At 42.1% G+C, this 12,736-nt stretch overlaps 1 protein-coding gene across 1 annotated transcript in view; it reads right to left on the bottom strand.

Moving 5' to 3' along the window:
• ARHGAP10 (Rho GTPase activating protein 10) overlaps positions 1–8,818 on the bottom strand; it is a 146,396-nt gene extending 137,578 nt beyond the window's left edge. The window contains exon 1 of the mRNA XM_032684673.1: positions 8,632–8,818. Coding sequence (XP_032540564.1) covers positions 8,632–8,785 — 154 coding nt within the window. The 5' untranslated portion in view covers positions 8,786–8,818. The remainder of the gene's footprint in view (positions 1–8,631) is intronic.
• Positions 8,819–12,736: the final 3,918 nt, after the last annotated feature.

Genomic DNA, 12,736 nt, shown 5'->3' on the forward strand with positions numbered 1-12,736 from the left:
TCTTTTTTTTTTTGTTCCATCATAGCCACATTTAAATATTATTAATATTTTTCAAAGCATGCAACTCTTTCTAATGACTGACAAAATAACAGAAAAAGACAAAAATAAGGTGCTTGCACTCTGCTTGGAAAGAGAACACAGCTTTTGAGATTAGATACATTACAGTCCAATTTTTCTTAATGCTTGAAGTGCAACAAGCTTCAGACTCTTCACCATTAATTCATTCATCATTTCTAAGCCTCCACACCTTAGCCTAATGGAGGAAATGGAGAAATTTCCAAGCTAAAAAACACTCATTAGCAACAAAGTGGCTGAGAACCTACTCCTGTACACCACACACACTACAATGTCCTTCAAGGCCCAGGCCTGGTACACAGCCCTACTCCGTTTCATCCTGGATACTCAATTTTCCCTGCCAAATTAAACAAAGCATTGTTTTTCTTCTTCAAGGACATGCAGTCCCAACCAGCCAGGTGCATGTACAAAAGCTGAGGAGAACTGAGAGAAGCTGTAAAAACCAGATCTGAGAGGCGAAGCCTCTCTCTGACCTATTTATTGAGCAGATAACCCCCACCTACCCAGTCCTCTCAATTAAAGAGGTAACAACAGGACATTTATTCAAAGGTGTGGGCTATGAAACCACAATCTGTTTAATAACACTGTGATTTTCCATCTCTGTAGATTGTTTTCCCCCACACACTGCTCCTTTCCTACAGAGGACAAGCCTAACACAAATGATTTACAGGAACTTCAGATTTGGCCTTGGCCTGTGATGGCCACATTGCTTCTGAGGGCTTGGATGTTTTCTCTCTATTTTTATCCTGAAAGATGAGCAAACACAGGATGGAAAAGAACAACAAAGGAAAGAAACAAAAACAGAGCAGAAGGAGTAACAGGCATTCACAAGGAACAGGGTATCTGCAAGAAGCTCCATCCATAGTTACGAGCTGGTAAGGAAAAGCAATAACATGACATTGAGGCTGTCTGTCAAAAAATCCCAAAAATGTCTGTTTAGAAAAAAAAGGAATTTGAGGATAGTGTAAACTCAGCCACAGACTTCCCTTTCCAGTATCTTATTTCCCAGTGAGATAGCTAAACATGCACTTTGGACAGAAGGCACATATCTATCCCAAATGTATAACATGGGGCATTATAAATTACTGCCCTCTCTTCTATCAAAGTCACACCCAAAGGGCAACAACCTCCAAAGGAACTGCTGGGATAGAGCACATGAGCTTGCCTCACTCAACTCATTGCAAAATTGATGGCTTAGTTTAAACTTGGCAAAGAAGATGAGTTTGACTTAGCAACAAGGCAGATTTTGGGTGCTGATTAAGACTGACAACTACAGTGGGTGGCAGCAACCACCAGCAGAGAGAGATGTTAAATTCCCTGAACAGTAGTTTCTTAAAACTATTCTGCCAATATGTGCCCAAGTTTATTTGAGCATATATTTTACATTCACTAGATATTCCAGAAAGCATTCAACTTTGTTCAAAGTGCCTTTGATAGCCAACTCAAAAACTTGAAGACATTCAAAAGATAAGCAAAACACTGGGAATGTTGTAACATCTTAAGAACCACTGTCAAAGAACAACAGTAAGTCTGGTCTCGAAACTTAAAAAAGTGACATTAAACCCAAAAGGAAATCCTAGCAGACATAAGCAAGTCATAAAAATTATCTAAAGAAGCCACAACCCACACTATCAAAACATTAAGCATATTGCCAAGATTGACACACTGTGGACTGTCTCCCTCAAACAGCCAAGCCTCTGCTTTTTAGGTTAACATGTTAAGTGCTGCAGCAGGGACTGAAGTCGGCATCAGAAAACAAAAGCACTGAAGTCAATGTAAACTATAGACATTAATTACGTAATGTTAAAAGACAGCTGGGGAGGAGGAGAGAAGCACTGGGATGCAGTTCTTCAGTGCCATTCCAAGCATGTTTCCACATGCTCCTTTCTAAAATGAGGGCAGAACACCCGGCCTGTTTGCTACTCCCCTCGCTGTACACTAGGGGAAAAATAAATAAAAGAAATAAAAGTATCAACATAGCACTGTCCCCTCTGCCACCCTGGAAAAAGAATCTGTGTCAATCAGAAGGAGACATTCTGCCTCAATAAAACACTATGAAGTTATTTTAGACTTGACTTGAGAACTGTTATCAGTGTCGTAAGCTCTGCTTGTTAAAATTTGAAACATTTTTGCAATACACAGCTGGCAAGCACAGGAGAATTTTAGGTACAGCATACACCTGCAGCCTTAGCAGTGGGTCTATTTTTCTTCACTTAATTGCAAGCAGGTGTTTACATTTTACAGACTGTAAGGCAAATCCACCCTTTATTCCAACTCTTTAAGACCGATTGAGATTCCATGTAATTCTAAAATTACATTTCTAAAACATTTGTTGTGTTTAAAAAAAAAAAAAAAACACAACGAAATCCAACAAAAACAACCAAAAAAAACAACAAAAACTTTTCAACATGATCAACCAGGCAATTTCTCTAAAAATTACAAATTTATTTCTGCTGGTTTTGCCCTGAAGACTGACAATTACACTGATCACTGACATTCTCTTTAATGACTGCTTACACATTTTATCTAGAGCTGAAAAATGATGTGTTTTCCCCAAAAGATTAAAAGATGTTCGTTTAACGACAGCCTGTCACATCCCTCAGCACCAAGAACATCCATATAAATTCATGAAATTTCATATTATTTCATATTATCATGAAATTTCATATTATCTGACATCACATCTTCTTGCTCACTTTTAATATGGGAAAAAAAAAAAAAAGAACAGTGGAACATCTGCAGGACAAAGACGGTCATGGAGTCAGTAAGTAAATCAAGCTGAAGAGACGAGATTCAAGATGACAAACTGGCATCCTCCACAGAATGACTCTGACACTTTTTATAGCTACTGACACAGTAACGAATGCTTTACTTGGGGTGGAGCTAAACACAATGTTCTTCAGAGTACTTTCTCAAAAGAAAGCACTTGCCTGATCCTTAAAAGAAGCAACTTTATCCACAAGCAGAGGGGGGGAAAAAGAAAAGTACTGCCATAGTTAATTAGGCCCCAGTTGTGGCAATTATCTTGAAGGGAAGGCAAAAGCAACATTCTATTATAAGCAGCTCTTTCTTAAGGGAAAGCTGTATCAGATGGGCCCCAAAGTACCTGTTTGCCTTAGTCTTCTAATGTTTCCATTATTGAGCTTAATTCCAATCGAAAGTGGGGGGTTTTTTTAAAGGTACATCCTAGTCAGTAGTCTTTGCAATACAGAATCTAGTGCTGCCCTAGCAGAAATTTGTATCTAGCTTGGCCCTAGCAAAGTATATGTCAGATTTAAATCCCAGAGTGTTCACTAATGGCATTGATTTGCTTATAGTTATGACACCTAAAGCATGCCTTACAATAGAAATAAAGCTTGGGTTTGAGGTACTAATTGAAAAATAAGATAGCTTTCTAAAACATTAAATGTGAAGATTTATTACTTCAGAGCTGTCACTGAATTCAAGGTGGATTAATCAGTGTCCTAAATAACCATAGTTGATTTAAGAAACTTTCCATTCAAGTTCAACTAAGGTCCTCTCACAATAATCCCCACACCCCTGGAATGACATTAGTTTTTACTCAGTCTTTGGATTCTTCCTAAATCTTTAGTGAATGCCCATTTCTTCTCTAGAAGTTATTAATAAGTTATTAAAGCTATATTAATAGTTTTACCTTACTTCTTTGACATGTACTAGAGTGTCAGTACAACAACATTTTTCTTGCAGAAAATTCCTAAGACTGAGAGCTGGCACACACTGTATGTGGTTTTGTAACTGTAGATTATACTAAGGAAAGCTTAAAAAAACGGACAATGAGTCCTTAAGAAAAAAAAAAGCACCATGGTTCAAGTGATCTGAGAGGCTTTCATGTGGTGTTATTATGTGGATTACCACAGCCTTTACATTTACATAATAATGTACATACCAGGTCAGACCAAAACCCTACTGTAGACCAGTGTCTGAAAGGTCAACCACCACCACAGACTAAGAGAACTGGCCAAGAAAAAAGATTATGGATTTGGACAACGCAGACATCAGAGTGGTTCTTGGAATTGGATTAGGTTCTTCAGTCAACTTCGTTAAAAGAAAGATTCAGTCTATTTTCCTAGGTTGGAGGTGGGACTGGGAGTGACTTTATTCCTCTTACTGACAAGATTTCCTGTCTCCTTTACTTCTTGCTGGCAAACTTGTAAACGACCAATGACTAAAAACACTTCAGAGGAAAGTAAAGAGCACTATCAATTTTTTTTTTTCTCTTGAATGCAGATATACTCCCTGAAGTAAACCACCATTCTCTAGTAACAATTATCAATAAGTCTTTATTTTCCAACCAGCTCTTTCTGTAGATTAAATAAATATAGTTCTAGTTTTGTATTCTGTCTGGAAGAGTGCAAGAAGCAACTCTTCTCTGAAAAACACAAAACAAAAACAGCAATAAAAAATAGTCACCAGAAGTCTGAGCACATCGAGCTGTCTGCAGAGATCAGAACTGGGTAGCCAGGATGTCCACTGCACCAAATACAATGCCTAAGACACCACAGAACCGAGCTTACAACCCAAAACCTCAGGGTACAGGAAGAACTACCCTGCACTCAGCTGAAACAGAGAGAGCAGTGTAATGAGACAGACCTGCTCCAGTGACAACCACACAATGGGGCTGCTGGGTAGCAAGCTTTGCAGGATGCAAGTGGAGGGAGGTGGCTGCTCTGCATTCTAGCAGGAGTGAAAAGAGTATTTGAACACTGTGGTGTCACACAGCTGTAGTTGATCCTGACTTGATGAAAGGCCACGAGGCCCACGTGAGGTATCCTTCCCCATCAAACTTTGTCTAGGCTTCCCTCAGATGGGCACTGCGTACAGGACACCTCTTGAAAGCCTCCTGGGGAGCTCAACTTTCCAATTGTCTTGGCTTTTCCATCCATCTTCTGTCTTCACCAGCCCATTACAAAATCACTGCAGTTGACCCAAACAGAATTCTGCTCTGATTTGAGCCGAAATCCAAGAATGGGGAGGCTGTGCTTTCAGGCATGTGGAATAGCTGTGAGCACGCACTCACAAGTATCCTTTGCAAACCCCCTGTGAGATGCCCAGGACCAAAACCTATTCTCCTGCTGACTCTTCCTACTCCACCCTGATGTCTCATAAGAAGTGGCAGCTCCTACTATGGGTTTAGAGGAAAGTCTCACCTTCAAAAAAAAATCTTCAAAAAACCCAAATAAATCTCACACTCGTCAAGAGACCCAGAGTTGGACTAACATAGAAGCAAATATATAGTATTTATCTAGTGTATTCTCTAGCTTCAAACAATTTGCATCTCAGATTTTTAAGAGCTTAGAACTAAGAGCTTAAGTTCCTTTCATGATTCAAAATAAGGACTCTCTGATCAGGCATCTTTAAATTCGGTTTCTCTCAACAGAAGCCCAACTAGCTCTATCCAGAAGTTATTTACAAACTATTTTGATCCTAACTTGTTAAACTGAACTGGAATACCCTGAGAAATACTACATTTCTATTTTAAAAAGCATACCTGTATACCACTTGTATTTAATGATCAGTAAGAGTGGCAAAAAACTCTTTCTGTACCCCTTTTAAACACATTTAACTGTTGCAAAAAAGAGAAAGAGCCACCTATTGTTTATTCATTTTCCAAAATGAAGGTTGAACTACACAACTCAGTGATTCAAACCATTACACAGGAAACAGCTTTGAGTCAGTCTTGTTTATCTTTCTATCACATTCTTGAAACTACTGAAACTTTAAAGTGCAAAGATACACTTGAAGTATGCTTCACTCTGGAAATTCAACAATTAAGAATGTAAAAGATCCTCCTTTTTTTCATTGTCTCTGGTTTGGTTTTTTTTAAGCGCCATAGTCCTGTACAAACAAAAATCAATTCTTCGGAGATTCAGGTGAAAAGTACAATCCCATACAACCGAGGAGACAAATGGAAGAGAGTTAAAGAGAGGATCCACATCATGATACTCTTTTGTCCTGTGAGATGCTGACGGCTCCTGTGAAATAGGGGGAGTGGTAGCAGTATCTGCTTCCAGCCGTCAAGATGTAACCCAGTGCAGGCAGCATCAAAGTCACTTACAAGGCTGTCTGTCAAACAGGAAGTGGGATCTATTCAATTACATCAGTTATTCACACCTAAAGAATCCCTGCAACGTTTGCTGTAAGCGGCTGCTTTACAAGTGAAATAAGGAAAGCACTAAGGGGGGAGGGGAGAATGCAAGTGGTGTCTATTGCAGTCCCTTAACTTCTCACAAATTTAAGAAAAATAGTGCACCTACCACATTTTATATTTTACAGACCATTCAGAGAAGCTTATTATGCTCAGAAATCAATTAATGCAACTCTCATAATCTACCTTGTTCTAGAAACAGAAAAATATTTTAGCTATTGTTAAGATGACATTTTTTGTTCAAAAGACTAGAACAATTTTCTGAAAGTTGTAATCGATTGTTGTCTAAGAGGCAGTCACCTAAGCTCGCTATGCCCTGCTTTATTATCACTTTCTCTAAATTGCAGTAAGCCTGTCTTTGTGCAGAAAATGCAGTTTTGACAGAAGTGAATAGCTAGCTCTGTGTCTAGACCACTTCTCAAGCTTGCTTTTTTGGATCAAATACTAATCCCATTCGGTTTCCTGACAGCAAATGAATCAGGCTCCTCAAAGAATTCAGATGCTGATGTTTCCTTCTGAAAACACAAGGAGGACCAATACCCTATCCACTGGGGTTCTGAAGGGTTTTAACTTCTCCTTGTGTTTCCTCCAGTTCAATTTATATTTAATGCCTGTTGAACTGTGACAATGCTTCACTAGCACCAGAGGAAGGTAACTCAGCTTCAACCCTGTCACTCAGGGCACTGTAAAGGGGAGAGACAACTGCAGAAAACTGAAATGTAAAGAAGGGTCCAACCTGTTTCTACTTTTCAAACAAGTATGATGAGGCATATATGTTTGTTAGAATAAGGTACAGCAACTACACTCAAGAATAAAACTTCTGACTCATCTCAGAAAGGAAGGCATTGCTTAGACCTGAACACAGGGCAGGGTCTCAAGTAGCTTCTCTAAATATTTCTCACCAGCTAGCCCTAAGTATTTCATCAAGCACTGTCAGGCCAGGTGGCTCTGGTCAGCACACTGACTCCCTTGGAAGCCAACACACACAGGACAGCACATTGAGCACTGCACTCAGGGCCAAAAATTACCAACAGAGGATTCTGCTGTGGCCAGGAGGCTCATTCGAGTTAGGACTTTCCTCACCACCATCCCCACTTTCAAATTAAGTTCTGTATATGTAACAATACATGAGAAACTAAGGGTTTGGGGCAGTCGCCAAAATATTCTCTCAGTGCTTGAGAAATAGAATTGGAATGATTTCCCTCTACTGTTCTTATCCAAGTTTAGGGACACTTTTTTACTTTACACTCTAAGTTGATTTATACCAACACTTCAAGTCACAAATTTCAAATGATGCTCTAAGATCATGATTTGCATTAAGTGAATGTAAACTGGCCAAAGAATAACAGCTACAAATGAGTGAAATTTGATATGGGATTTTCTACCTTTTTATCCAGGCACAACAAACAGAGACAACAGCAGTAAATAATGTTTCCTTATTTGCACAAAACGAGTTAAATATGCGTTTTAAAATTTCACCGTATCTCAGCAGCTACACTGCTCAAACCATTGGCCAAATACCTGTCAGTTTAAGGGAAGTATCTTGACAGCATTGTTCCCCACTTTCAGAAGTTTACCATGATACCAAAAATGCTCTACACTTTTGAGAACACAGTGCCAGAGTGCTGTATTAGTGTTTTAGTTGAATAATCTGTATAGACGATCATCCTACTAGGTATTTAGGGGACTACACCACTGTATCTTAAGTTAAATGGTAAAAATCATATTAGCACAATACTACATCAAGAACGTGCATTAACATGGTCGTTCAAGGAAAAGGACATGATTCTTACATAAACTACAGCATAGCTAACCTTATATATACAGTATACACATATTCAACAAGTAAAACACAAAATTAACAAAACGCTACCACAATTTAAGAGACCAAAACCATAGAATTGGTAACTACTGCTGTCACCGCAGCACTACAAGTCTGATAATTCCCGACCACACGTAGACCTCTGACAAAGGGGTATTTTTCATCAGCCCCTTCACAGACTGCAAATGCACATTCACGACATGGTTACGTTCAGGTATGCCATTCACAGACGCTCAGCTTGCAGCGCACCGAGAACGCCTGAAACCGAGTCCCCCCAGGGGATTTCACATGGCAGCCTGCTCCGGGCTCGGCACCGCCGAACACACAAGCCAGGCCCGGCAACAGGCGATACCAGGGGAATGTAGCCGCCTCTGTCCCTTATCCCCTCTCCGCGGCGAAGGGCCGGAGAGGACCCACGTCTCGGCAGCTGTTGATGGGGGACCCCAGGCAGAGGCTGGAGCACGCCGGTGCAAAGCCCTCTGGCACACCAGCAAGGCAAAAGCTCCCGGCGCCGGGCCCCGCGCCGCCGGCAGCCACCCCCGCGGCTCCCCCGCACCCTCCCACTCACTCTTGGTCGCGGCGATCAGGTTCTTCCCATCCTTCAGCAACTCCTTGATAAACTTATTGGTCTTCTCCAGCTCCGCCTCGTGAGCTCTCACCCGCTCCCTGAACCAGGGGCTGTCCAGGTAACAGTCGCTGAACTCCAGGGGCTGCAGCCCCATGGCTGCGGCTGCTGCTGCCGCTACCACCACCACCACCGCCGCCGCCGCGCCGGGGCTCGGCTCCCCGCGAACCGCAGCGCCGCCGGCGAGCCCTCAGCAGCAGCAGCTGAGCCCTCAGCAGCAGCGGCCGCGGCCACAAAGAGAGAGCGGCGGCTCGCCCCGCACGGCGCTGGGCACGGACACCGCCGAGCTCCGCGAAGCCGCCCTCCCCGCGGCCGGGGACGCCCCGCTCCCGGCAGCCCCGCCGGGACACGCCCGGCCGGGCGGGGCGGGCAGAGCCCCGGGCCCGCCCGCAGACCGCCCCTTCCGACCGCCCCGCGGCGGCGGCGACACCGTGCGGGGCGGGGGGGTCGTGCCGGTGCTCCCGGTGCTCGGGCGGAGCTGCTGCTGGAGCACCGCGGGCGTCCCCGAGCGGGTAAGGCGGGGCGGGTACTGCCCTGACAGAGAGAGCCCTCTGCCCTGCAGAGGCACCTCGGCAAGGTACAGAGGTGGGCAGTCGCCAGCCGTAGTTTAACAAGGGCGAGTGTCGAGTTCTGCACCTGGAACGGGGCAGCCCTGGTTGTGTGTACAGGCTGGGGGATGAGATGCTGGAAAGCAGTGCCGCAGAAAGGGACCTGGGGGTCCTGGTCGATGGCAAGTTGAATCTGAATCAGCAGTGCCCTGGCAGCCAGGAGGGCCAATCGTGTCCTGGGGGCATCAGGCAAAGCATCACCAGCCGGGGGGGGGGGGGGATTGTCCTGCTCTGCTCTGCACTGGGACGGCCTCACCTTGAATATTGTGGCAGTTTAGGTCACCACAATAGAAGAAAGATATTAAGTTATTAGGGAGCATCCAAAGGAGGATAATGAAGATGAAGGGCCTTGAGGGGAACCTGTATGAGGAGCGGCTGAGGTCACTTGGTCTGCTCAGCCTGGAGGAGACTGAGGGGAGACCTCATTGCAGTTACAACTTCCTCGTGAGGGGAAGAGGAAGGGCAGGCACCGATCTCTCCTCCATGGTGACCAGTGACAGAACCCAAGGAAACAGCATGAAGCTGAGTCAAAGGAGGTTTAGGCTGGATATCAGGAGGAGATTCTTCACCCACTGGGTGATCTGGCACTGGAACAGGCTCCTCAGGGAAGTGGTCACAGCACCAAGCCTGGCAGAGTTCAAGAAGTGTTTGGACAATGCTCTCAGGCATGTGGTGTGATTTTTGGGATGTCCTGTGCAAGGCCAGGAGTTGGACTTGATGATTCTGATGGGTCCCTTCCAACTCAGCATATTCCATGATTTTACCAGCTGCCGGGCCCCCTCCACTTCATAAGAACGTTCATGGGCTTTAGGAAGGGGCTGAGCAGGCTCTCAGTGGGAGGATGCACAGAGCTGCACACGGGCTGCTTGATCCATAATCGGTCATGGTGGTCTGCTGGCTGAGAAGGCTGGCACTGCTCGCCTGCCCCATCCTGCTTCTGTGTCTGCCCGTGAAATCCTCAGTACAGTAGAGGCAGACTCACCTTTATGTCTTCATTCAATAAACTAATACAAACAGTTTTTGTGAACAAGTACTGCATGCAGCGAGAGCAAGACCTTGAGAAGACAACTCGATGAATTATTTCAGTTCAGAATGTTAGGAAACTTATGGAAAAAAAAAAAAAACAAACAGAAAAAGGCTTGTAGTTATACTTTTATTTATACTTTAGCTATAAGTTCATGGTTTTAATGTTTTGACCATAGTGCAATTCATAGTGCCTTGGTGTGACCCTATTAGATGATTGGGGGGTATGTATTTTAGTCATAAATGTATGTGATCTCTCCTTTGGGAGTAACTTTAATTTATTTTGTTTTCTGTATATTGGCAAGTTGCACGTTAGTTTCTGCTCCATTTGAAACAATGAGCTTTGGTATTAATTAAATGTATTATTGTTGAGCCAACAGTTAAACCTAATCTGCATGTCTGAGATGAAGATAACTGGTGGTGTAACTATCAACCCCTTTCTGTATGACCCCAGGCACTGACCTGCAGAAGTCAACTATGGAAATAGGGGGGCACATCGTGAATCTCATTTTAAATTAATCTGCAAGATCACATTGTCTGCTGTGACACTTATTTTCTAATATTACTTAACTGAGAAACTACTATGTTATTCAAAACTCAGTTTAAAAATAATTTAAAAAAAAAAAACAAAACACCCTAAAGAAATAACAAACAATCCTTATCTCTGTTTAGATTACTGGAGCAGCATTTCAAGAGTAAGTATGCCTTCCATGAATAGTTTGTTCACTTTGACCTGTAGTTGTCCTTGGCATTAGTTGGAATAATATTTTTCATGCTTGTTTATAGTTACTGTAGTTTTCCTGTTATAATTTCACTAAAGTGTTGTAAAGTAATTGGATCCCATGCTTTGTGTGGATTTCTGCTTGCATTCAAATTAAAAAGGGGAGGGGGGAAGAATGTTTAGCTTAGTACTGAGCTTTTTAGCTGGCAAAAAAAATTGGGTCTAAAGTTTAAGTTTGTCCTACCATGACAAGCTCATTAAGGAAAATTGGTCCACCTGGCTCAATCATGTAAAGTAAAAATGTATTCCATTCTACTTGCACTTAAAAGGAGCAGTTGTAGTCCAACAGAAATACATACGTAAACATAACACATTTTTTCCCAGAATAGAGTTAATTTGTTTTTTACATAATAAAGCAAGGAACCAAAATCACTATTACATCAATATTCTACACTGTTTATCCAGTGTTGGTATCCACTCAACATTTTGGGTTCTGACCACCAAAAATATTAAATATATCTTTTCCTAAACCTGACCCACCAGTCAAACTCTAAAACTGCAGAATTGTGATTTAAAAAAAAAAAAAAAAGATGGCAGACTGGGGAGAAATATTAACCCATTACTGTATGGACAATTACATATCTAATAAGCAATAAAAGGAGTTGCCCTTTTGTAACTAAGGCTTGAAGTGTCTTTATAGCAGCAGTTTAGAAAATCTCCTCTCTTCTGCCATTCCCTACTCAAGGTCATCAAATTTTATGGCCTTATTGTAGCCTCTTTTAAGAGGCTATGACATAGGTTGACTATGTGAAGCCCTAGAAATATCTTGTCCATAAATAGCGTATTTATCTTTCCTTTGGCTATTTTTCCTCAGCATTCATTGCATGCATGGTATCAGGAAATACCCTCTTCAAATCATTTTATACAATGGGGATACACCAGCATATATGTTTTGTTCCATCTTACCTTCCTTATGTTCTTGTCTGATCACCATTCTGATTTTCATGAAAGATGATATTCTGATCTGTGGCTGATTGTATCTCCAGGCTGTATGTCATGGAGAGATGGTGTTAGAAATTAGTGAATTTAACTTTCAGTTTTATTGACATTTTATTAGAGAGCATTGATATCAGCTCCTAGCATTTTCACAGTTGTGTTGTTGAAAACATCATTAGCAACAGCATCCTTCCAAGGAATTATAGTTTCTTGTCTTGTCTATGCACTTTTAGCTCTGTTAGTCCTGTTATGGGTTTAACAGAAAGTTTATAGAGTTTCTTTGTAACTCCCATCTTGCTTAGGACTGTGATATCACTGTTGGCTTGCAAGATCTTGAGGGTCTCATGCATATGTGAGGTACCACTGGGTTGCCTGTGCCCTCTGCTCTCATCCATCAAGAGTGCAAATAGCAACTGACTGATCTCTGACCACCCACGATGCAGACCAACATTGTTTATTCTACTGTCAACCAATTTCATTATTATTATGGCAATCATGTATATATCTGATAAGATGGACATTCCTTTCTGGCACTCCCTTACAGCAAAATCTTTATCCAACAAATTATTTTAGAATGCAGCTGTATGCTTTTTCTGTGTTATAAATATTGTATTCTGTGGCCATTTTTTTCCCTGAAGTGTTACACCAAAAAGCAGTATGAGATTAACAAATATCCTCCCCAGCCTTTGAACTGAATTGA

Source organism: Chiroxiphia lanceolata, chromosome 4 (assembly GCF_009829145.1).
Source record: "Chiroxiphia lanceolata isolate bChiLan1 chromosome 4, bChiLan1.pri, whole genome shotgun sequence".
Taxonomy (NCBI): Eukaryota; Metazoa; Chordata; class Aves; order Passeriformes; family Pipridae; genus Chiroxiphia; species Chiroxiphia lanceolata.